Raw genomic sequence first — 27,302 nt, forward strand, 5'->3', positions numbered from 1 at the left:
ATTAAACAGGTGCAGAGAGACAGGCTTCCAAAGCCTTGGTTAATAGCCACTGTAAAGTTTACCCTTGGTTCTAAGTGCTTTATCTTGCCAGTTAACAGTGCATGGTAATAACAAAACAAAAACTGGGAGGAGATGAGCAAGCGCAAGATAAGAAAAATGAATACAACTATTTCATTTATAAGTTCAAATCTGCAACGGATGTGAGGATGACGGAATTTTTTTTAATTGAAGTATACTTGATTTACAACATTTCAGGTGCACAACAAAGTGATTCAGTCATATATATATATATATATATATATATATATATATATATATATTCTTTTTCAGATTCTTTTCCATTGTAGGTTATTACAACATATTGAGTATAGTTCCCTGTGCTATACAGTAGGTCCTTGTTGTTTATCTATTTTATATATAGTAGTGTGTATCTGTTAATCCCAAACTCCTAATTTATCCCTCCCCCTCTTCCCCTTTGGTAACCATAAGTTTGTTTTCTATGTCTGTGAGTCTATTTCTGTTTGGTAAATAAGTTCATTTGTATCATTATTTAGATTCCACCCATAAGCAATACCATACGATATTTGTCTTTGATTTACTTCACTTAGTATGATAATCTCTAGGTCCATCCATGTTGCTGCAAATGGCATTACCTCATTCTTTTTTATGGCTGAGTAATATTCCATTGTATATATATACCATATCCTCTTTATCCATTCATCTGTTGATGGAAACTTACGTTGCTTCCATGTCTTGGCTACTGTAAACCGCACTGCTATGAACAATGGGGTGCACATATATTTTCAAATTAGAGTTTTTGTCTTTTCCAGATACATGCCCAGGAGTGGGATTGCTGGATCATACGGTAACTCTATTTTTAGGTTTTTAAGGAACCTCTACACTGTTCTCCATAGTGGCTGCACCAATTTACATTTCTCCCAACACTGTAGGAGGAGGGTTCCCTTTTCTCCACACCCTCTCCAGCATTTATTGTTTGTAGACTTTTTGATAATGGTCATTCTGACCTGTGTGAAGAGAAACCTCATTGTAGTTTTGATTTGCATTTCTCCAATAATTAGCGATGTTGAGCATCTTTTCGTGTGCCTGCTAGCCATCTGTATGTCTAGGATGATGGAATTTTTAATCAAATTAATAAAGCAGTGAGATAAGAAAAATATATATCTCCTGCACTGCATTTTAATTTGCAGCACTTTACTTTTTATACTGACGCTCCTTTTGAGAAGCAACACTAACTGCATTGTCCAAAATTAGCCAGGGGGAATGAGGTCATGATGAACTCTGGGAAGAATGCAGAAACTAGTCACTTGAGAAGTGTGACAGGGAAAGGGCCAAGGGTGCAGTTCAGGGAATGGGTAAGTCCTGCCTTACGCCTAGTGCTTAGGGTCCCCATCCCCTATGACCTTTACCCCAACAGCACTTTCTTTAAAATGTCCATTCTCAAAGCTAAAACACAAGTGATATGTCTTTGAAATTCAAGAAAACAAAAGTTTATTAGATAACACTAAGGGAAACATAGAAATGAGATGGCATCTGTGTGATGGCTTCAACCCATACCTAAATTGCACATCTTTTAAAGCTCAAACCGATTCTTTAATAGTACTACAGTTCCCACAGGCGGCTTCGGAAAAGGCTGTCATCATTTGAGACTCTACCTGGGGCTAACAGGCCACTGGTAGGACATGGTGACTCCAGGCTGACGCAGCGCACGAGAGGGCGAGGGGCGAGTCCCGCTCGCCAGAGCCAGACTCCTCGCCCAGACACCCTCCCCGAAGCGGACAGGACAGCACACCCGGTCTCCACGCTCTGGAGCAGCGTCTACAGTCCGCCCCAAGCGCACCCAGCATATTTGGCCCCAGAAGCACACGGGGTCGGGCGTATGGCCACTTCTCTTACCTGAGGGTCATAGAGCACCACGGAACAGGACGTGCCGAAGGCCAGAAGTCCTCCGGGCCCGGAGCTCCAGCTCAGGGCTCCCCGCACCCGGTTCGGGCAGCAAAACACGTGAGAGGTCTCCAGCACGGGTGCCACCATATTGCTGCCTGGTCAACGGCCGAAAGCTGGGCACGCACTTCCGCCCTCGGAGCGGAACTGCTCGGCCGCCGCGTCTCCCGCTGGCGTTATCCGCACCGCGTTTCCAAGGCGGCCGGGGGCGGGACGGGGGCGACCCCACCCCCCTCCCCTGCCAGTGGTCCTCAGTGCCCGGTTGCTTCTACCAGCGCCTGTCTTCTGGGTCTTGGCCCAGGGCACAAGCACGGCCTCCGTCCCAGGAGGGAAGACCCGACCGGAACAGCTCAGGACCCTCCAGAAAGACCCGGGGCTCGTGTGCCGGGGCGGCGGTAGGAACGTCCCACTGCCCCTCACGGCCGGGCTCCCAGCAGCAGACGGGGCTGGCTCGGTGGGGAGCCTTGGCGAGAGAGTCTCCGGCCTCAGAGAGGCGAGGGCGCAGAGGGGCTCGAGGAAAGAGCCCCCGACTGATCTCGGCGCTCAGAGCCCACCCGGACCGCGTCTCCGCCCCCTCCCGCCCTTGCGAGCCCCGCCGAGCCGGCAAACCGGCGGACGCGCGGATTCGCCTGCCGGGGACGGGGTGGAGCCGCACTGCGCATGCCCCGCAGTCATGGCCGGCGGGGGCGGTGGTTCCCGGCGGCGCGCTGCGCGCGGCGGTAATTAGTAATTGTCCTCCTGCTCCCGGGAGGCTACGGCGCGTGGGGCGCTGCTTCCCGGTGTCTGCGCGGCGGTACCCCGACCGAGGGGCGGCCGGGCCGATGAGACCGCCGCTTCTCCGTGCCGTGTAGAGGTTTTTAGGGAGAGAAGCACGGGCCGGTTCCGAGCCCTCCGGACCGCCGGCGGGAACTGAAGCGGCGCGCGGGACCGGGCCGTGGGACGGCGAGGCCGCGGAGAGGTGAGTCCCGCAGGTCCGGGAGAGGCGGGCGGAGAGGGGTACCCCGCGGGCCGACTTCCAGTTGGGCTTCCCATCCCACAGATGGGCTTCGGGGTCCAACGCGGTAAGGAAACGGTTTGTCTGTTCATCTCATTTTCGAAAAAGGTACTGTCGTGTTTAAAAATAGCCTTTAGAAACAGTTTTGTGCCCTCTTTCCCGTTTTCTCCACTCACCCGTTTCTCCAGGCCCTTTCCTTCGGCTTTCTTTTCTCCAACACCCGCGGACTTGCGGGGACGGAGATCCGCCGGCAGGTCCGGGACCGCCCTAAGCATCCTCCGTGGAGAAAGGCACGGGGCTGCCCTTGAGCCATTCATCTGTGTTGTCCCCACGCATCTCGCTCCTCTCCTCTCTTCGGCGAATGATTTCTTAATGGTTCTCTTCTGCCTATTAAAACTTCAGGCCCCAAGGATTGTTCTTTCAGGAGTCTAGCCCCGTGGTAGTGCGTACTTCCATTTTCCACAGTATGGTAAGCAGCAGTTGTGCAACACTGCTGACAGTGTTTGGAGCACTTCCACATACATCCATTCATGTGGTTTTCTCAGTCACCCTATAAAATGGGTATTACCAGTGGGTCCAAGGAAGAACAGCTGAAAGTGGTAGAGCTAGGTTGCCTCTCTCGCCCTTGCTGTCTCACTCCAGAGCCCGACATCTGCGTCTTTCACTGGAGGCAGATGAATTTGGTCATGATCACTACCCATCATTGGTGCTGGACATCTGCTGGCTGGGTCCTGAGATATTAGTCTATCCGCTTATCTGGATTATACCTTCCTCTCCTTAACTGAATTCAATGCTCAACTGGATTCCTAACTCCTCTTTGGAGCATAGGCCTTTGGTTCCAAACACTATTGTATGGATGAGTAATAGTCAAAATTTTCACTGGTTTATAGCAATATAAGAGCAACATAGTTTTTTATGAAGTTTAATTTACTTAAAAACTGCAGTCATTCAAAAGAATGTGATCCCTTTATATGTACTGACATGGAAAGATGTCATTTGTTGAGGGGAGAAAAAAAAAAGATCCTGTTTGTGTGGTTAAGGCACACATCTGCCTGAGTATGCATGAGGGATTCACGAGAAACTGGCAGAATTGGGTGCCCTTGAAGAGTGGGATTTCAGGAGAGAAGCCTTAAAGTGATTTGCATATAGTTTAAGAAAAAAATTTTAAATGCGACTTACTCTGAGATTGCCATTTCTGCTTTTTTTGATGTTGAAAGATTGTTCTATGAAATGACGGTGGTGGTGGTGGAGGTAGTTAGTTGGGTTTTCTTTTGTTTTAAATCGTTGTTCGAAGCAATAAGAAGTTGCCAGTGTGGCTGTGGCCACCTGGACCCCTCCAGTCTCTGAATTACTGTTGCATTTATAGTGCTAATTACAGAGTCTTAGCACTCAGCTGCTCTCCAGTTGTTTCCCATGCTTTAGCAATGCAGGGGTAGAGCCTAGGACTCCAGTTCTTTTTTTCTTTTGTTTTACTACACTGATCACACTAGATGATGCTCTGTAAAACTTGATTATTTGATTAGACATCAGTTTTCAGCATAGGATTTCTTAATTCAAATTGTTTTGGAAGTGAAGGCAAGGATTTATTTTTTCTATCTTCTTTAGGAAGGTGCAATGGCGAGGAATTTATCAGTGATCTTGATCCTGACCTTCGTTCTGTCAGTCACAAATCCCCTTCATGAAGTAGGACCAGCCACTGCTTTCCCTCAGACCACTGAGAAAATTATTCCGAATTGGGAATCTGGCATTAATGTTGACTTGGCAGTTACCACACGGCAGCATCATCTACAGCAGCTTTTCCATCGCTATGGAGAAAATAATTCCTTGTCAATTGAAGGGTTCAGAAAATTGCTTCAGAATATAGGCATAGATAAGATTAAGAGAATCCATATACACCAAGACCACGAGCATCACTCTCACCATAGTCATGCTGCTTCCAGTAAAAATCGAAAAGCTCTTTGCCCAGACCATGACTCTGATAGTTCAAGTAAAGAGCCTAGAAACAGCCAGGGGAAAGGACCTCATCGATCAGAACATGCCAATGGTAGAAGGAATGTTTTAATCAAGGATGGCGCTGGTGCTAGTGAAGTGACCTCAACTGTGTATAATGCTGTCTCTGAAGGAACTCACTTTCTAGAGACCATAGAAACTCCAAAACATGGAAAACTTCTCCCCAAAGGTGTGAGCAGTTCCACTCTACCCAGTGTCACAGAAAAGAGCTGGGCGACCTGGCTGGCTAGTAGGAAAACAAATGAATCTGTGAGTGAGCCCAGAAAAGGCTTTATGTATTCCAGAAGCACAAATGAAAATACTCAGGAGGTAAGATGAGTGCTGTTCATTATTTTAATCGATATGCCTGCTTGTCTGTCCTGTCATTGCCATTCTATCTCAGTTGTAAGGAGTTTAAAATAAAAATAAAATGGTGAGTTCATTGAAAGGGGAATTTCTACTCTCTCAGCAAGGCACTTAGCTCAAAGTGTCCCTACTATGTTGTAAACATCCCTGATACAAAACCTGGGGGGGCTAGTTCTTTGGTAAGAATAGTGCTGCCTGCTGAAACCGTTTTCTAATATAGAATTTAAAGTAAGTGTAGAAAGCAGATATCAAAATTATTTTTGGAGGAAATCTTTAAGGGAGAATCCTATTAATTAAAAGACAGAAACCGGAAGGTTGAAAGAGCAGGAGTTAGAATCCCTGTTTTAGGAAAAGGTGTGGTTGGAAGGGCTGAAGAGTGCGGGAAGGGCAGCTTCGCCTCCTTGGCAGAGGGATCACAGTGACCTGTGGAGTGACTGGAATAGCAGCGATATGCTGGACACGTGAGAAGTCTGGGCAGTGACCTTCTGAGTTCATGTGTTTTTTTCCTAGACTAGACTTCCAGACTGTACACAATTTGCTTTGGCTGAGAGATGTCAACAACAAGGAGTTAGTTGGTATACATTAATAGGCAAAACTTAAGTACTTCATTCAAACCGTCACATGATTTACTAATTCTGGGATAATCCTACTAATGGTCATTCCCATAGCGACATTAGTGATAAAGTTTGTTCTGAGTAGTAGTGGCCAAGATTTGTGGGAGTTTAAAATACCTTTAGAGACGATGAGAAACAGGTGCTACCACCAGTTTTCTTGGTGAGAAGGGGGAGCTTACATTCCCCAGAGGAGAGTCTCTTCGAACTAAGCTTGTCATCTAATTAAATTTTTGAAACAACAGCCTCCGGTACAGGTTTATTTTATTAACCAGCCTTGTCCTCCTCAAGAGTAATCGACATAATTTAATATTCTCTCATTGTGGAGCATTACTTTGCCAAGTATGTAGACAGAACTGAGCTAAGTTTTGCAATTACAGTTGTTGCTGGAAGAGTGACATGTCTTGGGCTTGTTTAGACCAGGTAGGGTAGCGTTAGTACTAGAACAACATATTTCTCAATCTCTAGTGAACCTGTCTCGAAATTAAAGCTCATTTCCTTAATAGGTTTATACAATGAGTTAACAGGCTTGTGAATGTCCATTTATCCTCAAGTTTTTTCCCCTTGAGGCTTTCTCCCAAGGTGACTGGTGATGTGACTGCTTCTCCCAAGAAGAAATAGGTGGAAGAGATGGGAAATCACCCCTGTGACGTAATATCTCCAGGTAGCTTGAGGCAAGTTCCAAAGTACTTAAAACTAAAGTTGATTTTGATTTACCTTAACTTAAATAAAGAAGTAGGTACCTTCAGTAAGAAAAGGGTGTTGTGTCATCAAACAGCTTTTTTGGATTCTCTAATGGGAATACCTTTTGGTGATTTCACTGTTTCCTTTTCTTCAGTGTTTCAATGCATCAAAGCTGCTTACATCTCATGGCATGGGCATCCAGGTTCCACTGAATGCCACTGAGTTCAACTATCTCTGCCCAGCCATCATCAATCAGATTGATACTAGATCATGTCTGATTCATACAACGAGTGAAAAGAAAGCTGAAATTCCTCCAAAGACGTATTCTTTACAAATAGGTAAAATTGCCTTTTTTGTGTAAAAATCATTTCCAATAGATACATTTATGTTGTACTTTTCCTTATATTTACATCAACCTTTTCATTTTTCAGCGTAATTCCAAATATATCATCTTAACTGTTCTCTGCCTTGAATGTGAAGAAAGCAAGTGTGTAAGCCTTACCCTTAAAACAAACAAAACAAACAAAAACGAGAAAATAAAATTTAGATCATAACTTGTCTGAGGTCCTCCCTCAGGATATGTCAGGGTCATTCAAAATTTGGGATCTTTATATGTTGTCATACTGTTTGGAGGATGGTCAGAGTTCATCTCTGCTGTTTAGGAGCCTAATTCTCATACATTCTTATTAATAGATGAAATCAGGATACGCTCTGCTATAGTGTAAGTTGCATTGCTCAGAAACTATAATGAAGAGTTAATTGCTTTGTTCACTGAGGAAATTATTGAATTCCCAGTTTCCTTTTCTTACTCCTTTCTTTCCTCCTTCTTTCCTTCCTTCCTTCCTTTCCTAACTTTTTCCTCTTCTCTCTCATAATTTAACTGTTATGGGAGTCTGAAAGCTCAGTTCCCGGGTGAGCTAGAGTTCATCCTTGGTAACCGTGTCTTCCCCTCCCTTCACCCCTAGCTGAAGAATTTTCCACTAGGTTTATGCCCTTTACCTGGAAGGTTCAGTCACATTGTTCATTTGATCAAATTTCTTGGTTATTGCTCTGTTACCACGGTCCTATTCCACTGAGTTTGTACTTTTTTAGCTCCCCTGCTTTTACAAGTTGCCTTAAGCCACTCCACAGTCTCTCTTTTAAAGGTTATCAATTGTTTACTTTTTCCTTTGCTCTGTTTTGTTTGACAGCCTGGGTTGGTGGCTTTATAGCCATTTCTGTCATCAGTTTCCTGTCTTTGCTGGGTGTTATCTTAGTGCCTCTCATGAATCGGGTGTTTTTCAAGTTTCTTCTGAGTTTCCTTGTGGCATTGGCTGTTGGGACACTGAGTGGTGATGCTTTTTTACACCTTCTTCCACATGTAAGTACAGTAATTTATCTCATTAGTGTATTTTATTATTCAACATTAAATATGTGTGTGTGTGTCTATATATATATATGTGTGTGTGTGTGTGTACTTTTGGTTTGTGCTTTGTATTGATATGTATAAAAGGCTGGAAATTTGGTTTCTAGGAGCACGTGCGTGGGGCGTACCCTGTGACCCCCCGTCTCACCTCTGTTAGTGTGCGCCACACCTGGTTCCCTCACACGCAGTGGCAGAAGTTCCTACTGCACTCAGCTGCAGGCCAGTGGGGCAGTGCACCTGGATCTCGGGTACCTGCCAGGGCCCATTACCCAGACTGGGCTTCTTATAAGCACACTGACGACTGTGGTAGGGGCTTTTCAGCTGGGAGTATAAGCAATAGACACTATATGCCTATTAAGTTTTGCAGTTCCCTCTTATTTGTGGCCATGGGAAAACACTGGAAATACCCACTACCTGTATGTTATGAGGGTCACTGGGGAATGTGTCTGTCTTTACATTGAACAGATCCACTCTACTAAGTGCCATCGTACATTACATACCTTAAGCTCTAGATCGCTGCTGCTTGTTGGTCATTTTATTTTTAATATTCTAAACTTCCCCTCATTCCGAAGTATCACATTAATTGCCTAATTCTGAATAATTTCAAATTTGATGTTAATTATCTTAGCCAATTTTTCTGACGTGTGAAACTACTGCATTTATAAAATCCATATTATTTTGCCTTTAGTCTCATGCAAGTCATCACCATAGTCACAGCCATGAAGAACCAGCAATGGAAATGAAGAGAGGACCGCTTTTCAGCCATCTCTCTTCTCAAAACATAGAAGAAAGTACCTATTTTGATTCCACGTGGAAAGGTCTGACAGCTCTGGGAGGCTTGTATTTCATGTTTCTTGTTGAACATGTCCTCACGTTGATCAAGCAATTTAAAGATAAGAAGAAAAAGGTAAAAGTATTCTGAATACTTACTATGCATTGGACATTTATTTAGAGCAGTACTTGAACTAAACTGGGCTTGTCCAGGGTGTATGATCTTCATTTGTGAGGGGGTTCAGTACCTTTTTGTTCCCAGAAGCACTCATGGAGAGCAGTTCAGTATCTTTATAACCCTGGAGTTCTCTATCTTCAGTACTCCCTTCAAAGTCACAAGACCATAAGAAAGGCAAGGGTAAATATCTATACAAATCACCAAACAAGGCACACACAGGGCCTTGAAGATGAGAAGCATCGTGATTATGGCATTGATGGTGGCGATGGTTTCATGGGTATATACTTATCCCGAAACTCATTGAGTCATATACATTAAATATGTACAGCTTTTTATATGTCAATTATACCTCAGTACAGTGGCTTAAGCAAAAAGTATCATGGATTAACTTTTAAATTACTCATGCAGTAGCTGAATATTATGTTTTGTTTGAAAGACTATGTGACTTTCACAGACTTGCCCTTTGCAAATTGCCACCAGAAGATAGTGTGAAGCTGAACAGTAGGCTCTCTATTTCTGGTAAAAATATCTTTGGAGTTGCCTATGGTTATCTGCCTCTTCCTATCTGATTTGACTGGGCAAATGAGTCAAAAGACTGTCCTCATGGGGACTCTTAAAAATGACATGTACACATCTTGGATGTTTGTGTACTCATATTCTTGTCATTTGATGTTGACCAAACTTTTATTTGAGTTGGAGTTCTGTATGATCATTTTTTTCTCTACTGCCATGCTGCTTCATCTAAATTTCCAATTTTGGTTTCTCTAAAATTGAGCAAGAGGTTACATACTTGTAAAGCTATTTTCAGTGTAGAATCTAGATTTTTAGAATTATAAAAAATTTTATACAGTGATTGCCTTATGTAATTTTTTTTTGAATTTTATTTATTTTTCTTATACAGCACATTCTTATTAGTTATCTATTTTATACATATTAGTGTATATATGTCAAGCCCAATCTCCCAGTTCATCCCACCCCCCTGCACCCCCTCTTTCCCCCCTTACTGTCCATATGTTTGTTCTCTACATCTGTCTCTGTTTCTGCCTTGTTAACTGGTTCATCTGTACCATTTTTCTAGATTCCACATATAGGCATTAATATATGATATTTGTTTTTCTCTTTCTGACTTTCTTCACTCTGTATGACAGTCTCTAGGTCCATCCACACCTCTACAAGTGACCCAGTTTCGTTCCTTTTTATGGCTGAGTAATATTCCATTGTATATATGTACCACATCTTCTTTATCCATTCATCTGTCAACGGGCATTTAGGTTGCCTCCATGACCTGGCTACTGTGAAGTGCTGCAGTGAACATTGGGGTACATATGTCTTTTTGAATTATGATTTTCTCTGGGTATATGCCCAGGAGTAGGATTGCTGGGTCATATGGTAATTCTATTTTTAGTGCCTTATATAATTTAATAGCCTTTTTTTTTTTTTTAACAACTTGCCTTTGAATCTTTCAGAGGCCTTCAACTTAAGTTTTCATGGAAGTAACTATTCTCACCATCATTTCATAGTTTGAGTAATATGTAATTAAATTGTACAATTGCAATAACAGGTATAGCTGGCATGAAGAGGCTTGAAAACCAACATAGTTGATTCTTGCTGAGCACAGAGCTCACTTTGGGAATCAAGTGCATGTGTGAAGAGAAGAGTGGCCTCCTCCATCCTGTGAATATTTGCCCTTATGGATTTTACATTCACTAAAATCTCAAATTGCAAATTTTGAACCTTTACTGAACCTCAGTTTACAGGGAAGAAGTGAAATAACAATAGCTTACTCGTTCTTAATCCAGGAAGTCATCTTCTATGTTCCTGTTGTCCCTGTTGCTTCACTTGGATGGGTTTGAGACTATATCCATACTTCTTTGCATTCTCTGGGATTATTCTCACCTTAAAAAAAAAAAAAAGATCATTTTTAGGGGTTTTTTTTGGGAGGGGTTGTTTGTGTTTATTTGCGTTATTGTGTTTCTATTTCAAATGCCATAATTTACTTAGCATTCTAATTTCAATTTAATTTTCAAGTTTTACCTAAAGATTGCCTTATATTCATCTGGCACTCTAACATGGGACTCTAAGAGGTAGGCTCTCTATTGTTTAATACAGAACAGTATTTTTTAGACTCTTAAATTAATCATTTGTGAATTGTGAAATAAATCTTGTGTCACGACCAATGTTTTTAAATGCAACCGTGATATTACGGTATATTCCATATATTACTCTGTGTTTATTACATATATTACTGTGAACAGTAGTCAAAGAAGTTTGATAATTTCTGTTCTAAAATAGTTTCTACTAGAATGTAAGTTCTTAAGAGCCAGGACCTCTCTGTCTTCTTTACTGCTGTATCTCCAGTGCCTAGAATAGTGCCTGGCACATAATAGATGATTGGTAAATATTTGTTACATGTATAAGAAACATTAAATGGCAAATAAGCATAATTTCTAGACGAAGACTTCCCACAGGAGTTTTACAAACATTACATGTTCTCTTCCTTTTTATTTTTTTATTTTTTTAGTTTTTTAATTTTATTTATTTTTTTATAGAGCAGGTTCTTATTAGTCATCAATTTTATACACATCAGTGTATACATGTCAATCCGAATCGCCCAATTCAGCACACCACCACCCCCACACCCCCGCGGCTTTCCCCCCTTGGTGTCCATACGTTTGTTATCTACATCTGTGTCTCAACTTCTGCCCTGCAAACCGGTTCATCTGTACCATTTTTCTAGGTTCCACATACATACATTAATATACGACATTTGTTTTTCTCTTTCTGACTTACTTCACTCTGTATGACAGTCTCTAGGTCCATCCATGTCTCAACAAATGACTCAATTTCGTTCCTTTTTATGGCTATGTAATATTCCATTGTATATATGTACCACAACTTCTTTCTCCATTCGTCTTTCGATGGACATTTAGGTTGCTTCCATGACCTGACTATTGTAAATAGTGCTGCAGTGAACATTGGGGTGCATGTGTCTTTGAATTATGGCTTTCTCTGGGTATATGCCCAGTGGTTGGATTGCTGGGTCATATGGTAATTCTATTTGTAGTTTTTTAAGGAACCTCCATACTGTTCTCCATAGTGGCTGTATCAATTTACATTCCCACCAACAGTGCAAGAGGGTTCCCTTTTCTCCACACCCTCTCCGGCATTTGTTATTTCTAGATTTTCTGATAATGCCCATTCTAACTGGTGTAAGGTGGGTGATACCTCATTTTAGTTTTGATTTGCATTTCTCTAATAATTAGTGATGTTGAGCAGCTTTTCATGTGCTTCTTGGCCATGTGTATGTCTTCTTTGGAGAAATGTCTAGTTAGGTCTTCTGCCCATTTTTGAATTGGGTTGTTTGTTTCTTTAATATTGAGCTGCATGAGTTGTTTATATATTTTGGAGCTTAATCCTTTGTCCGTTGATTCGTTTGCAAATATTTTCTCCCATTCTGAGGGTTGTCTTTTCGTCTTGTTTATGGTTTCCTTTGCTGTGCAAAAGCTTTGAAGTTTCATTAGGTCCCATTTGTTTATTTTAGTTTTTATTTCCATTACTCTAGGAGGTGGATCAAAAAACATCTTGCTGTGATTAATGTCAAAGAGTGTTCTTCCTATGTTTTCCTCTAAGAGTTTTATAGTGTCCAGTCTTACATTTAGGTCTCAAATCCATTTTGAGTTTATTTTTGTGTATGGTGTTAGGGAGTGTTCTAATTTCATTCTTTTACATGTAGCTGTCCAGTTTTCCCAGCACCACTTATTGAAGAGACTGCTTTTTCTCCATTGTATATCCTTGCCTCCTTTGTCATAGATAAGTTGACCATAGGTGCGTGGGTTTATCTCTGGGCTTTCTATCTTGTTCCATCGATCTATGTTTCTGTTTTTGTGCCAGTACCATATTGTCTTGATTACTGTAGCTTTGTAGTATAGTCTGAAGTCAGGGAGCCTGATTCCTCCAGCTCTGTTTTTTTCCCTCAAGACTGCTTTGGCTATTCAGGGTCTTTTGTGTCTCCATACAAATTTTAAGATTTTTTGTTGTAGTTCCGTAAAAACTGCCATTGGTAATTTGATAGGGATTGCATTGAATCTGTAGATTGCTTTGGGTAGTATAGTCATTTTCACAATATTGATTCTTCCAATCCAAGAACGTGGTATATCTCTCCATCTGTTGGTATCATCTTTAATTTCTTTCATCAGTGTCTTATAGTTTTCTGCATACAGGTCTTTTGTCTCCCTAGGTACGTTTATTCCTAGGTATTTTATTCTTTTTGTTGCAATGGTAAATGGGAGTGTTTCCTTAATTTCTCTTTCAGATTTTTCATCATTAGTGTATAGGAATGCAAGCTATTTCTGTGCATTAATTTTGTATCCTGCAACTTTACCAAATTCATTGATTAGCTCTAATAGTTTTCTGGTGGCATTTTTAGGATTCTCTATGTATAGTATCATGTCATCTGCAAACAGTGACAGTTTTACTTCTTCTTTTCCAATTTGTATTCCTTTTATTTCTTTTTCTTCCCTGATTGCCATGGCTAGGACTTCCAAAACTATGTTGAATAATAGTGGTAGGAGTGGACATCCTTGTCTTGTTCCTGATCTTAGAGGAAATGCTTTCAGTTTTTCACCATTGAGAATGATGTTTGCTGTGGGTTTGTCATATATGGCCTTTATTGTGTTGAGGTAGTTTCCCCCTATGCCCACTTTCTGGAGAGTTTTTATCATAAATGGGTGTTGAATTTTGTCAAAAGCTTTTTCTGCATCTATTGAGATGATCATATGGTTTTTATTCTTCAATTTGTTAATATGGTGTATCACATTGATTGATTTGCATATATTGAAGAATCCTTGCATCCCTGGGATAAATCCCAGTTGATCATGGTGTATGATCCTTTTAATGTGTTGTTGGATTCTGTTTGCTAGTATTTTGTTGAGGATTTTTGCATCTATATTCATCCGTGATATTGGTCTGTAATTTTCTTTTTTTGTAGTATCTTTGTCTGGTTTTGGTATTAGGGTGATGGTGGCCTCATAGAATGAGTTTGGGAGTGTTCCTTCCTCCGCAATTTTTGGAAGAGTTTGAGAAGGATAGGTGTTAGCTCTTCTCTAAATGTTTGATAGAATTCACCTGTGAAGCCATCTGGTCCTGGACTTTTGTTTGGTGGAAGATTTTTAATCACAGTTTCAATTTCATTACTTGTGATTGGTCTGTTCATATTTTCTGTTTCTTCCTGGTTCAGTCTTGGAAGGTTATACCTTTCTAAGAATTTGTCCATTTCTTCCAGGTTGTCCATTTTATTGGCAGTAGAGTTGCTTGTAGTAGTCTCTTAGGATGCTTTGTATTTCTGTGGTGTCTGTTGTAACTTCTCCTTTTTCATTTCTAATTTTATTGATTTGACTCCTCTCCCTCTTTTTCTTGATGAGTCTGGCTAATGGTTTATCACTTTTGTTTATCTTCTCAAAGAACCAGCTTTTAGTTTTATTGATGTTTGCTATTGTTTTCTTTGTTTCTATTTCATTTATTTCTGCTCTGATCTTTATGAATTCTTTCCTTCTGCTAACTTTGGGTTTTGTTTGTTCTTCTTTCTCTAGTTCCTTTAGGTGTAAGGTTAGATTGTTTATTTGAGATTTTTCTTGTTTCTTTAGGTAGGCTTGTATAGCTATAAACTTCCCTCTTAGAACTACTTTTGCTGCATCCCATACGTTTTGGATCATCGTGTTTTCATTGTCATTTGTCTCTAGGTATTTTTTGATTTCCCCTTTGATTTCTTCAGTGATCTCTTGGTTATTTAGTAACGTATTGTTTAGCCTCCATGTGTTTGTGTTTTTTATGTTTTTTTCCCTGCAATTCATTTCTAATCTCATAGCGTTGTGGTCAGAAAAGATGCTTGATATGATTTCAATTTTCTTAAGTTTAGTGAGGCTTGATTTGTGACCCAAGATGTGATCTATCCTGGAGAATGTTCCGTGCGCACTTGAGAAGAAAGTGTAATGTGCTCTTTTTGGATGGAATGTCCTATAAATATCAATTAAATCTATCTGGTCTATTGTGTCATTTAAAGCTTCTGTTTCCTTATTTATTTTCATTTTGGATGATCTGTCCATTGGTGTAAGTGAGGTGTTAACATCCCCCACTATTATTGTGTTACTGTTGATTTCCTCTTTTATAGCTGTTAGAAGTTGCCTTATGTATTGAGATGCTCCTACGTTGGGTGCATATATATTTATGATTGTTATATCTTCTCCTTGGATTGATCCCTTGATCATTATGTAGTGTCCTTCCTTGTCTCTTGTAACATTCTTTATTTTAAAGTCTATTTTATCTGATATGAGTATTGCTACTCCAGCTTTCTTTTGATTTCCATTTGCATGGAATATCTTTTTCCATTGCCTCACTTTCAGTCTGTATGTGTCCCTAAGTCTGAAGTGGGTCTCCTGTAGACAGCATATATATGGGTCTTGTTTTTGTATCCATTCAGCAAGCCTGTGTCTTTTGGTTGGAGCATTTAATCCATTCACGTTTAAGGTAATTATTGATATGTATGTTCCTATGACCATTTTCTTAATTGTTTTGGGTTTGTTTTTGTAGGTCCTTTTTCTTCTCCTGTGTTTCCCACTTAGAGAAGTTCCTTTAACATTTGTTGTAGAGCTGGTTTGGTGGTGCTGAATTCTCTTAGCTTTTGCTTGTCTGTAAAGCTTTTGATTTCTCCATCGAATCTGAATGAGATCCTTGCCGGGTAGAGTAATCTTGGTTGTAGGTTCTTCCCTTTCATCACTTTAAGTATATCATGCCGCTCCCTTCTGGCTTGTAGAGTTTCTGCTGAGAAATCAGCTGTTAACCTTATGGGAGTTCCCTTGTATGTTATTTGTCGTTTTTCCCTTGCTGCTTTCAATAATTTTTCTTTGTGTTTAGTTTTTGCCAATTTGATTACCATGTGTCTCGGCGTGTTTCTCCTTGGGTTTATCCTGTATGGGACTTGCTGCGCTTCCTGGACTTGGGCGGCTCTTTCCTTTCCCATGTTAGGGAAGTTTTCGAATACAATCTCTTCAAATATTTTCTCGGGTCCTTTCTCTCTCTCTTCTCCTTCTGGGACCCCTGTAATGCGAATGTTGTTGCGTTTAATGTTGTCCCAGAGGTCTCTTAGGCTGTCTTCATTTCTTTTCATTCTTTTTTCTTTATTCTGTCCCACAGCAGTGAATTCCACCATTCTGTCTTCCAGGTCACTTATCCGTTCTTCTGCCTCAGTTATTCTGCTATTGATTCCTTCTAGTGTAGTTTTCATTTCAGTGATTGTATTGTTCATCTCTGTTTGCTTGTTCTTTAATTCTTCTAGGTCTTTGTTATACATTTCTTGCATCTTCTCGATCTTTGCCTCCATTCTTTTTCCCAGGTCCTGGATCATCTTCACTATCATTATTCTGAATTCTTTTTCTGGAAGGTTGCCTATCTCCACTTCATTTAGGTGTTTTTCTTTGGTTTTATCTTGTTCCTTCATCTGGTACATAGCCCTGTGCCCTTTCATCTTGTCTATCTTTCTGTGAATGTGGTTTTTGTTCCACAGGCTGCAGGATTGTAGTTATTCTTGCTTCTGCTGTCTGCCCTCTGGTGGATGAGGCTGTCTAAGAGGCTTGTGTCAGTTTCCTGATGGGAGGGACTGGTGGTGGGTAGAGCTGACTTGTTGCTCTGGTGGGCAGAGCTCAGTAAAACTTTAATCCGCTTGACTGCTGATGGGTGGGCTGGGTTCCCTCCCTGTTGGTTGTTTGGCCTGAGGCAACCCAACACTGTAGGCTGCCTGGCCTCTTTGGTGGGGCTAATGACAGACTCTGGGATGGCTCACGCTAAGGAGTACTTCCCAGAACTTCTGCTGCCAGTGTCCTTGTCCCCACGGTGAAGCACAGCCGCCCCCGGTGTCTGCAGGAGACCCTCCAACACTAACAGGTAGGTCTGGTTCAGTCTCCCCTGGGGTCACTGCTCCTTCCTCTGGGTCCTGATGCGCACACTACTTTGTGTGTGCCCTCCAAGAGTGGAGTCTCTGTTTCCCCCAGTCCTGTCAAAGTCCTGCAATCAAATCCCACTAAGCTTCAAAGTCTGATTCTCTAGGAATTCCTCCTCCCGTTGCCGGACCCCCAGGTTGGGAAGCCTGATGTGGTGCTCAGAACCTTCACTCCAGTGGGTGGACTTCTGTGTTATAAGTGTTCTCCAGTCTGTGAGCCACCCACCTAGCAGTTATGGGATTTGATTTTACTGTGATTGCGCCCCTCCTACTGTCTCATTGTGGCTTCTCCTTTGTCTTTGGATGTGGGGTATCTTTTTTGGTGAGTTCCAGTGTCTTCCTGTCGATGATTGTCCAGCAGCTAGTTGTTATTCTGGTGTTCTCACAAGAGGGAGTGAGAGCAAGTCCTTCTACTCTGCTATCTTGGTTCCTCCCCTCTTCCTTTTTAGAAAATATTTAGTTTCTCTTTTTTCAAGGGCATCCAGATCTTAGTGGTACTTACATAACAGCTTTTAATCTCATTTGGTTCTCTCAAAAAGAAAAAACTATTCATTATATGGCAAGTGTTGGGAGCTTTTCAGACCCATAACAGAACATTTTACCTAAGATTTCCCTTAAGACATCCATCCTGCACCCCTGGAAAATTCTATATGTCATAGTTTTAGGTTACCTTCCCTATATGTCGCTCTGAAATCTCTACATTCAGATTAGGGTTAAATCGCATACTTGGTGTAGTTAGATGGTTATAATAGTTCCATGTCAAACTTTCTTTCTACTGGATTCTCAGGTTTCTTGCTCATGCTGGAAACCAGAGAATCATCTCTGTCTCCCTCATCCTTATATCCAACCTAGTTTTATTAAATGTATCCAGTAATGAAATTATTCATTTCTCTCCATCTTCCTTGCTGTCATTCTGGTCCACGCCAGACTTCCCTGGGTGATAGCAGTTGCCTCCTAACTGGCCTGTCTACATTATTTTGTTGTCCTAATGCAGAGGAGAGCAGGCAGAGGGATTTGTTTAAATGTTTGTTATATGCTCTCATATATATATGCTCTCATAACACTGTGTATTTTTCCTTTGTAAAATATATCAAAAATTTCAGTCAGAGAATTGTATAATCATTACCTGTGTAAAGCCTCCCTCCATGTGGGTGATAAGCTTCCTTGGGGACAAGGGCTATGTGTATCTTGTTTTACGACATATTGATGTATTGCCACCATTCAGCGCAGGGAACATTACAGGCTGTTAATACTTAGGGAATGAAAGAATTGCCTAAAAAGTCTATGTCCTACAGGTAATCATTGGCAAACAAATAAAGCATCAACTAAAGTAATTTAAAATATCATGAATTCACTTATTTTCACAAATATTTAAGCACTTTCTCTGTGTTTGAGGCATTTTGCTAGAGGTAGGTATAAAGATTTGTCTGTGCTTGCCTTTAAAAACTTATAACCTAAGAAGGTACAGATATTTTATATACTGTTAGAGCTAGAATTAAATCTCAGGTATGGAGATTATTAAGTCATATTCAAAAGATACTGCAAATAAGAAATCTATTATTTTTGTGACAGTTTTCATTATCTTGAATATTCTATATAAGTAGTAATAAACAGGCACCGTTGTTCAAACAGTGACCTTTATTCTTGGGCTCTGAGATATGGACAATATCTCAAGTATGGTATTCAGTTGGTTAAAAAACCTAGTGATAAATTCAAGGCTAACTAATAGAGATTTGTTTAAAAAGAGAAAAGCTTGTTAATGGTGTTTTACTACCCGAAAAGTATTTTAGTTTTATAACAAATACATATCGATATCACTGTATAGTTTTAATTTATAAAAAGTGTGGAAAGTATGGGGTTTCAGTGCCCAAAAGAAGCATTGGAGGAAACTAAGCAATTGGTTAGCAGATCACTAAATTCCTGGAGGACATGCCTCTAGCTGGTTCTAAATCAATGGCCTGAGGCAGAGCTCAGCTTTAATGGGTGTATGAGTCACCTGGAGATCTAGTTAAAGTCCCCATTTTAATCCATTAGGTCTGGGGTGTAGCCTGAGACTGTGCATTTCTAACAAGCTCCCAGGGGATGCAGTGCTGTTTGCATCAGACCAAATTTAGACTGTGTGACCTAGGGGGACATTCAGAAAGATGAGTGTGTAATTTTTCTTTCATATTACTGAAGCATTAATTCTTTACCTTTCCGAACAGTTTATGCCTAAAACAAACTACTAGGTGCTATGCAAGTTAAGTACAGGCCCTGCCCTTAGATGGGGTTTATTCCATTAGAAGTCTGTTACTCTGCTGTCTTTTTCGATGAAATCTTTTGCTTAACTGTTTACCTAAAGATGTATGTATAAGCAAACCACCTATTTTAAAGTATTGCTTTTCCTTGCTATTGTAGAATCAGAAAAAACCTGAAAATGATGATGATGTGGAGATTAAGAAGCAGTTGTCCCAGTATGAATCTCAACTGTCAACAAATGAGGAGAAAGTAGACGCAGATGATCGTAAGTCCTTATAAATCTGAGAGCTGGAGGGAATTCAGTGCTCTGTGATTTGCAGGCAACCTGGACTGTCTGGAAGAGGGGGAACCATATTCCACCCCCACCCCCTTTTTGTTTTGGCTGCACCACGTGGCTTATGGGATCTTAGTTCCCCAGCTAGGGATCGAACCTAGGCCCCAGCAGTGAAAGCGCCGAGCCCTAACCACTGGACCGCCAGGGAATTCCTCCACCACCACCACCCCCCACCCGCTCTTTTTTTTTTAAACTCATACTTTCTTTTAATTGCCAGTGAGTTGGTTATTTCTATATATATTTACATCTCTTTTTTCTCTAATTTTTTATTTTGAGGTAAATTCAGACTTAGAGAAATGTTCCAAGAATAGTACAAAGAATTCCTGTACCCCTTTCTTATATTCCCCAGTTATTTTACCTACATTTATCATTCTTTCTCTCTTTCTCTCTGTGTATATACATACACATTTTTTTCTAAACCATTTCAGAATAAGTTACAAACATGCTTCTTTACCTCAAAATACTTAAGTTTATGTTTCCTAAGAAAAAGAACATTGATTCCCTTGTAATCACAGTTCAGTGATCAAAATCAGGAAATTAAAGCTAATACAATGCCATTTTCTAGTCTATAGACCTTTTTCATGTTTTTCCAATTGTCTTAATAATTTCTTTATACTCCCCCAACCCCTAAAAGGAAAAGAAATGGCCCAGAGTACAATTCAGGATCAAATGTTGCATCTCATTGCCCCTCATTTTGGGTTTGTCTAATGTTTTCACATTAGGCTGATAAGTTTGGGCAGGAATACGACGAAGTGGTATTGCATCCTTTTCAGTGACATGGTGTGCCACCCGACAGGATGCTCTCTGTCGCACACAGGTGGTGTTAATTTTGATCACTTGGCTAACGTTGTGTCTACCATGTTTCTCCACTGTAAAGTTACTGTTTCGTGTAACTTGTTAGCTTGGCATTTCTTGTTGGACAGACTCAGTTAAAATTAAAATTTTAAACGAAACGCCTTACGACGACCTTCGAGCTCCTGCCCTGCCCTCCACTCTCCCCGATGGTTTGCCCTGTCCAGCCTCACTGGCCTCCTTTTCATCCTGTGAGCACACCAGGTCTGTCTCAGGGCCTGGCACTCAGTGTTTCTTCAGTTCGGAGTACTGTTCTCCCAGGTCTTCATATAAATTCCCCCTATCATTCCAATCTCAACTCAGACATCTCGTCCTCAGAGGTCTTCCCTGATCACCTGAATACAAAGGTCTCCCAGTCACTCTCCTTCATGTTACCCTTTTCTGTTTTCTTCCCATGCGTTCCAATGCCTTAGATTACCTTATTTATACATGTATTTCTTTGTTAAGTGGCTATCTCCCCACAAGAACATAAGCTTCTCGAAGGCAGAGACTTTGTGCTGACCCACTTTGTCCCAGTATCTGGGCAGGTGCCTGGCCCAGAGCAGATACTCAATATATAGTTGCTGACTAAGGAGGAAGAAGAACTTTATTGTTGCTACCAAGTTATTTGTAAGATTTCCTGTCCACCCTTTATTTTCCAGCATGTTGCTTTTCTCTAAAGAGCAGGTGAATACTCTCATTCGTCTTCCTGCATCTCTTCTGTCTTCAACCTTTGTAATGGGCTCCAGTGAAATTTATAATGATGAGAGGAAACAGCTATTCTAGAATTGGGCCACAGTATCGGGAATGCTCCCAAGAAAGTTGATACCAATGTATAAAAAAGAAAAAACAAAACCTTATTGTTGCAATTTATTTTACACAGATAGATAACAAATGTTTCTTGGTGATGATGGTATTTCAGATTCTTCTGTTTTTTCTTTTTTTTTTTTTTTTTGGCCATGCCACGCGGCTTGCAGGGATCTTAGTTCCCCGACCAGGTATTGAACCCAGGCCCTCGGCAGTGAAAGCACCGAGTTCTAACTACTGGACTGCCAGGGAATTCCCCTCTTCTGTTTTTCCTTGAATTTTGAAAGAGAGGAACTCAGATGACAGAATTATGCATGTTTTTTATTTCCAATTTTCAGTATTTTTCTGGAATATTTTTCTTAAATATTTTAAATATCAAAAATGAAATATTTTTATAAAGTAAGCATGTGCTTCTTTTATAATTGGAAAAAAATCATCTTTAAAAACATAAGGAGGCAGAAGAAATTAAGGGAGGATCTGGGGGTAGTTACTGAAGGTTAACATTTAAAATCCATTCTTAGTACGTGAGATCATTTACCTACTGATGTTTTTCATCAACAATACTCTAATGTCTAGTTCTGCCAGGTCTGTGTGAGAGAGTTGCCATGCTTTAAGATCTTTTGTTGACTTTGTCAGTGGAGATATTTGAAATGTGTCCATGCACATTAACAAAGCCATTTGACTTTGTCCCAATGTCCTTTCTGTTTACACCTAGGACCTGAAGGCTATTTGCGAGCTGACTCACAAGAGCCCTCCCACTTTGATTCTCAACAGCCAGCAATCTTGGAAGAAGAGGAGGTCATGATAGCTCATGCTCATCCACAGGAAGTTTACAATGAATACGTACCCAGAGGGTGCAAGAATAAATGCCATTCGCATTTCCATGATACACTTGGCCAGTCAGATGACCTCGTTCACCACCATCATGACTACCATCATATTCTCCATCACCACCACCACCAAAACCACCACCCACACAGTCACAGTCAGCGCTACTCTCGGGAGGAGCTGAAGGATGCCGGCATCGCCACACTGGCGTGGATGGTGATCATGGGGGACGGCCTGCACAATTTCAGCGATGGCCTAGCAATTGGTATATATCTACGTATCTGTCCCTTGTTGGTTGACTCTGAAAATGTCACATGAAAGTACCAGTCTTATTTTAACAAGGAATAGGTTGGTTTGATAAGGCTATTGACTTCTAAGATTATCAAACTGTTATTTATTTTTTGGCTGCTTTGACAATGAAGTACTCGATAAATGTTAGTTTAAGTGCTAGAAACTGTGCTTGGCCCTTTATCTAAATTGTAACTACCAAAAGTTGTTTTAATTTGCAGGCTCAGGCTCTAAGGTGTTTGGAGCACATGTGAGGATTTTTTTTTTTTTTTTCCCAAATACATTTGAGTTCCCTTATCTGCAATATAAACAGTATTTATTAAAGTAAAATACTTCCACCGTCTTTTCTTTCATGCTAAAGGAATCTTCATATATCTGATAAGTTTAATTACTAATCTCTACCCAAAGAAGAATTATAGATTTTTTTGCTATTAAATTGTTGTGCTACAATTGAGAGGTAATAGAAATACTTAAAAATTGTAGTAACTTAGTGCTGGGAGGAACCGTGGAAATAAGTACAGATTAGGTAGCCAAGGCCTGGCAAGGTGAACCACTTGCCAAGGAGGCAGTGTTGTTTTGTAGCCCAGCCTGGCTCCCTGGGAGCTTGGTGCTCTACCTTCTCTGCACTGTGCACAGCATAAGCGACAAAGGAGGATGTGCAAACGCTCAGACATGGTGGTCTAATTATATAGTGAATTCCTCTGAGGCCAGGAAACATATTTGTACTCTTGACTGCTGAGGGTGTTTTCCTAAACCTTTTAAATCAGTTTGTTTCATATTTTTAAGTAAGTGTTTTATGTGGTAGCAATTTACTTCTCAGGTTTGTATAAGATCATTTAATCACTCTAAGGCATAGTGGAACCTTCCCTTCTCAATCGTATCTGCTTGTGCTCCTTTGGGAAATTTAAACCTAATTGAATGTAATCTAAGATTACTTATGAAGAAGGTACAGAGTGCAGTTGAGAAAGTTCTGTTTATTCACAACCAGAATATATTTTATTTCTTTTACCTCATTGTGTATGCTGTTAAGATTTTAAAAATACACACCCACAAAATAATGCAATGATTTTTACACAGGTGCTGCTTTTACTGAAGGTTTATCGAGTGGCTTAAGTACTTCTGTTGCTGTGTTTTGTCATGAGTTGCCTCATGAATTAGGTAAGAGAACCCTACAAATGGTATTTTCCAGGTGGGTAAAGTGTCTTAGTGTCCCTGGCTTTTGCTAATGATAGATTCCAGCAAGCTTCCTCATTTATGCCTTCTCCTAAGTCTACTAACCTAGCCAGCTTTCTTTCTTACTGAGGACAAGTTTGTTTCCAGCCAGAATTCTAACCCTGTGATTACAATTACACAATTGCCTGTGTGGGGTTGCCAAAGAGATACCTGGGTCCCATCTCTTTTCCTCTTTCCCTACCAGATATCTTCCTATACCAGCATACTGCTGACATCAGTGATCGTTTTCTTCATATGCACAATATGAATAAGACCACAGGAATCTAAAGAATCATCTTCCATTAACAGACAGAAGTTGACAAAGAGTATTTCACTCACTAGAGCTAAAGAAATGAGAAGTTGATGAATAGTGTTTTGAATTCTTTTTCTCTGTCACTGGGACTTAAAACCTTCCCAGAGTTGTCCTGGTTCCCAGTTCGTGTCCTTGTTTTTCTTCGTATAGATGCATATTCGCACACACCTGTAACGCCATTTTCACTTTTGTTCCTTGGCATGTGTTCTGCCATTTAGACGGCCTCCTGTCTTCATGCTGAATGCTTGTAATCCTCAACATCTGGTCTGTGTTATGCATTCTATTTTTATTTTTGTTTATTTATTTATTTTTGGCCACACCACGCGGCTTGTGGGATCTTAGTTCCCTGACCAGGGATCGAACCCGGGCCCCCTGCAGTGGAAATGCAGAGTCCTAACCACTGGACCGCCAGGGAATTCCCTATGTTCCACATTCTAGATCCTTCATGCTCCATGAAGCCTCTCTCAGCTATTCTCATCTTAATTTCTTTTTTTCTCCTTTTATAACCGGAACATTAGACTCTTTAGCTCTTAATTACATATTTCCTTAATCATTTGCTGATCATTTCATTTGTGTTCTCTACTCCCTCTTCCTCCTTGTGGCCAGCTAAAAGCTCCTTGAAGACAGTGGAAGAGCACAATAGTTGGTACTTATTGACATTTGTAGTATTGACATTCATTGACAAAGTGGAAGCCTTAAGAAATACTTTGGATAAAAGATATCTTAGTTTATAAAGCTGTTAGGGTGATTTACACTGATTAACACTGTTAGCCCTGAGTAATTCTTTTTTTTTTTTTAAGTTAATTAATTAATTGATTTTTTTTGGCTGCGTTGGGTCTTCGTTGCTGCGCTCGGGCTTTCTCTAGTTGCAGCGAGCGGGGGCAACTCTTCGTTGTGGTGCGCGGGCTTCTCATTGCGGTGGCTTCTCTTGTTGTGGAGCACAGGCTCTAGGCACACGGACTTCAGTAGTTGCAGCACGCAGGCTCAGTAGTTGTGGCACGTGGGCTCAGTAGTTGCGGCTTGCAGGCTCTGGAGCACAGGCTCAGTAGTTGTGGCACATGGGCTTAGCTGCTCTGCAGCATGTGAGATCTTCCCGGACCAGGGATCGAACCCATGTCCCCTGCATTGGGAGGAGGATTCTCAACCACTGCGCCCAGGGGAGCCCTGGAGAATTTCTTAAATCTGGAAAGTATTTTGCGTATGTGTCTTAAAAATGATTTTTTAATTACCTTATCTCCTTTTTTTGTTTTCTATTAAAGGTGACTTTGCTGTTTTACTAAAGGCTGGCATGACTGTTAAGCAGGCCGTTCTTTATAATGCTCTGTCAGCCATGCTGGCGTATCTCGGAATGGCAACAGGAATTTTCATTGGTCATTATGCTGAAAATGTTTCTATGTGGATATTTGCACTTACTGCAGGCTTATTCATGTATGTTGCTCTGGTTGATATGGTAAGTTTTTAAGAAGTCAGTAGAGAAAATGTTCAATGAAACCATTTTTAAAAGGGTTTAGATTAAATATGGTTGCAGTGAGAAGTGATTCTATGCTCGACAAAGTAGCATATAAACTGTAAGTCCTTGATGGTTTTATCTTTTTGGATTGTTGCTCACAAGCACATCTTTGTCCTGCCTAATGTGTATCAGGATACACAAAAGTATCTACCCCCTTCTGATGTGTCTTTTTGAGAGGAGAGTTTCAGTAATTAGGCATTGAGTTGTCTATAGACATGTAGGAAACCTAGCACAAGCCACATACTGTTGGCGAACTGTGTATACTTCAGAATGCTTAAAGGTTTCTTATTAATGGACAAAGGAGTCATCTTTTTGTCACCAAAGTCCACCTAACAATCTCAGCCAATCTTATTGCTAAAATTATATTTTATATGATGTAAGGCTTCCATATCTCTGAATTTCAAGCGAGCCGCATGTTATGTACAGATACAGACAGTAAGCAGGATAATCAGTGTAGCTCTCCATTTTACAGTGGAGCAAACTGGACCAATAAAAATTTTGACTTGCTGAGCAGACCATGAATAATCATTGTTAATTAAACTGTTAGAAAATGCTGTGTGACATTATTATTAGCTAGAGTCAGTATATATATGTGGTCATGTTTTAGAGAATTGACTCATATCCAGCTACATATAAAGCTGTCCTGCAAATTCTTCTAAAAACTAATCTGTGGTTCTGGAAACTTAAAGGTTGCTCTTTTTTTTTTAAGGTACCTGAGATGCTGCACAATGATGCTAGTGACCATGGATGTAGCCGCTGGGGATATTTCTTTTTACAGAATGCTGGGATACTTTTGGGATTTGGAATTATGTTGCTTATTTCCATATTTGAACATAAAATTGTGTTTCGTATAAATTTCTAATTAGGGTATAAATGCTAGAGTAGCTTAAAGCTATAGTTTGCTGTCTATAGTTTGAGTAGGTCATAGGGAGATGAGTTAGTATGCTGTGATATGTAGCATTTACGGTTAGTGGATTTTGTGATTTTTGTATTGAATATTGCCATTTGTTATGCTTATAAGGTCAGTTATGGTGGTAACATAAAGGTACGTTTAATATTTAAGTTATTCTATTTGGGGAATGTAAGCTATATGTGCAATTTACCAATATTACCGGTTTATGGTATAAACAGGAGATTTGGCATGACATGTTCTGTATATTTCAGAAAAAAATGTCTTTAATGCTTTTTCTAGAACTAATTTAATATAGTAATTCCCATGCTGGATTTTAGGCCTCTGAAGAACTGCTGGTGTTTAGGAGTAAGAAAACACATGAAGCCTAAGATACCAATAAAGCTTAAACTGAATTTAAGCTAAGAAATAAGGGAAAAAAGAGAAGAAACTGTATAAATTGAGAAGGCATAGGTTTCATATTAAAAAATCACAAAACTGGTTTAAAAATAGAAGGGAAAATTTTAGATTTAAATGAAAAAAGCAATACTGAGTATAGAGTACATTGATAAACATTTTTGTCAGAGTATTAATGTTCCCATAAAATCTCAGCACTTTTTACTAATTTAGTTGTACATTTAACTTTGTATAATAGAGACATCTAAATGTATTTAATAAACTCAAGCAAAATATATCACTTGACCAAGAAATTGGAATTTTAAAATATTTGTGTGGATGTACACCAGATGAGTATGAGCAAGTTTATGTATTGTCAAAAGACTTGGATATCCCAGGTTAACTTATGTGTCACCCAAGTTACATTACTGGATGTTCTGGTTATCTGGTTTACCACATGTCAGCATATTAGAATTTTGATATATATTAGGACATTAAAACCATACTGGTTATAATTTGACTTCTTGGATTCAGAAAGTACTTTGGTATCTTTCAGTGCTTCAATGTTGTTGTTATGAGCAATTGTCATTTTTTTGTGTAGTACTTTAGATGTACTAGGGTTGTATGGCATTTTCTAGATGTTGCTTTTCTACAAAATAAATTCCCTGTGTCAGCTTGATATCAGATATCTGATTTTCTTTTCTTT

The 27,302-nt window shown here is 40.2% G+C and overlaps 2 protein-coding genes across 4 annotated transcripts in view; one reads left to right on the forward strand and one right to left on the reverse strand.

Annotated features, from left to right (window-relative positions):
• The window catches only part of ELP2 (elongator acetyltransferase complex subunit 2), a 47,224-nt gene extending 44,582 nt beyond the window's left edge, over nucleotides 1-2,642 (reverse strand). Inside the window, exon 1 of one of the 3 annotated variants that reach the window (XM_061170460.1) lies at nucleotides 1,915-2,642. In XM_061170460.1, the coding sequence (XP_061026443.1) occupies nucleotides 1,915-2,052 (138 nt within the window). In that variant the 5' untranslated portion in view covers nucleotides 2,053-2,642. The remainder of the gene's footprint in view (nucleotides 1-1,914) is intronic. The other 2 variants (XM_061170458.1, XM_061170459.1) reach the window with 2 other exon arrangements.
• SLC39A6 (solute carrier family 39 member 6) lies at nucleotides 2,248-27,275 on the forward strand. The gene is made up of 10 exons (XM_061170461.1): nucleotides 2,248-2,920; nucleotides 4,562-5,275; nucleotides 6,761-6,944; nucleotides 7,797-7,966; nucleotides 8,700-8,918; nucleotides 19,348-19,453; nucleotides 21,876-22,253; nucleotides 23,354-23,434; nucleotides 25,061-25,251; nucleotides 26,021-27,275. The coding sequence occupies exons 2-10, from the start codon at nucleotides 4,571-4,573 to the stop codon at nucleotides 26,171-26,173; spliced, it is 2,187 nt and encodes a 728-aa protein (XP_061026444.1). The 5' UTR covers nucleotides 2,248-2,920; nucleotides 4,562-4,570; the 3' UTR covers nucleotides 26,174-27,275.
• Nucleotides 27,276-27,302: the final 27 nt, after the last annotated feature.

Source organism: Eubalaena glacialis, chromosome 15 (genome assembly GCF_028564815.1).
Source record: "Eubalaena glacialis isolate mEubGla1 chromosome 15, mEubGla1.1.hap2.+ XY, whole genome shotgun sequence".
Taxonomy (NCBI): Eukaryota; Metazoa; Chordata; class Mammalia; order Artiodactyla; family Balaenidae; genus Eubalaena; species Eubalaena glacialis.

What these genes read in the sequence shown, in the direction of transcription:
- SLC39A6 (XM_061170461.1), top strand. Translation starts at nt 4,571, where the DNA reads ATGGCGAGGAATTTATCAGTGATCTTGATCCTGACCTTCGTTCTGTCA. An exon ending in GACGTATTCTTTACAAATAG is followed by an intron (nt 6,945 to 7,796) that starts GTAAAATTGCCT and finishes TTTGTTTGACAG; the next exon opens with CCTGGGTTGGTGGCTTTATA. An exon ending in CAGCGATGGCCTAGCAATTG is followed by an intron (nt 22,254 to 23,353) that starts GTATATATCTAC and finishes ATTTTTACACAG; the next exon opens with GTGCTGCTTTTACTGAAGGT.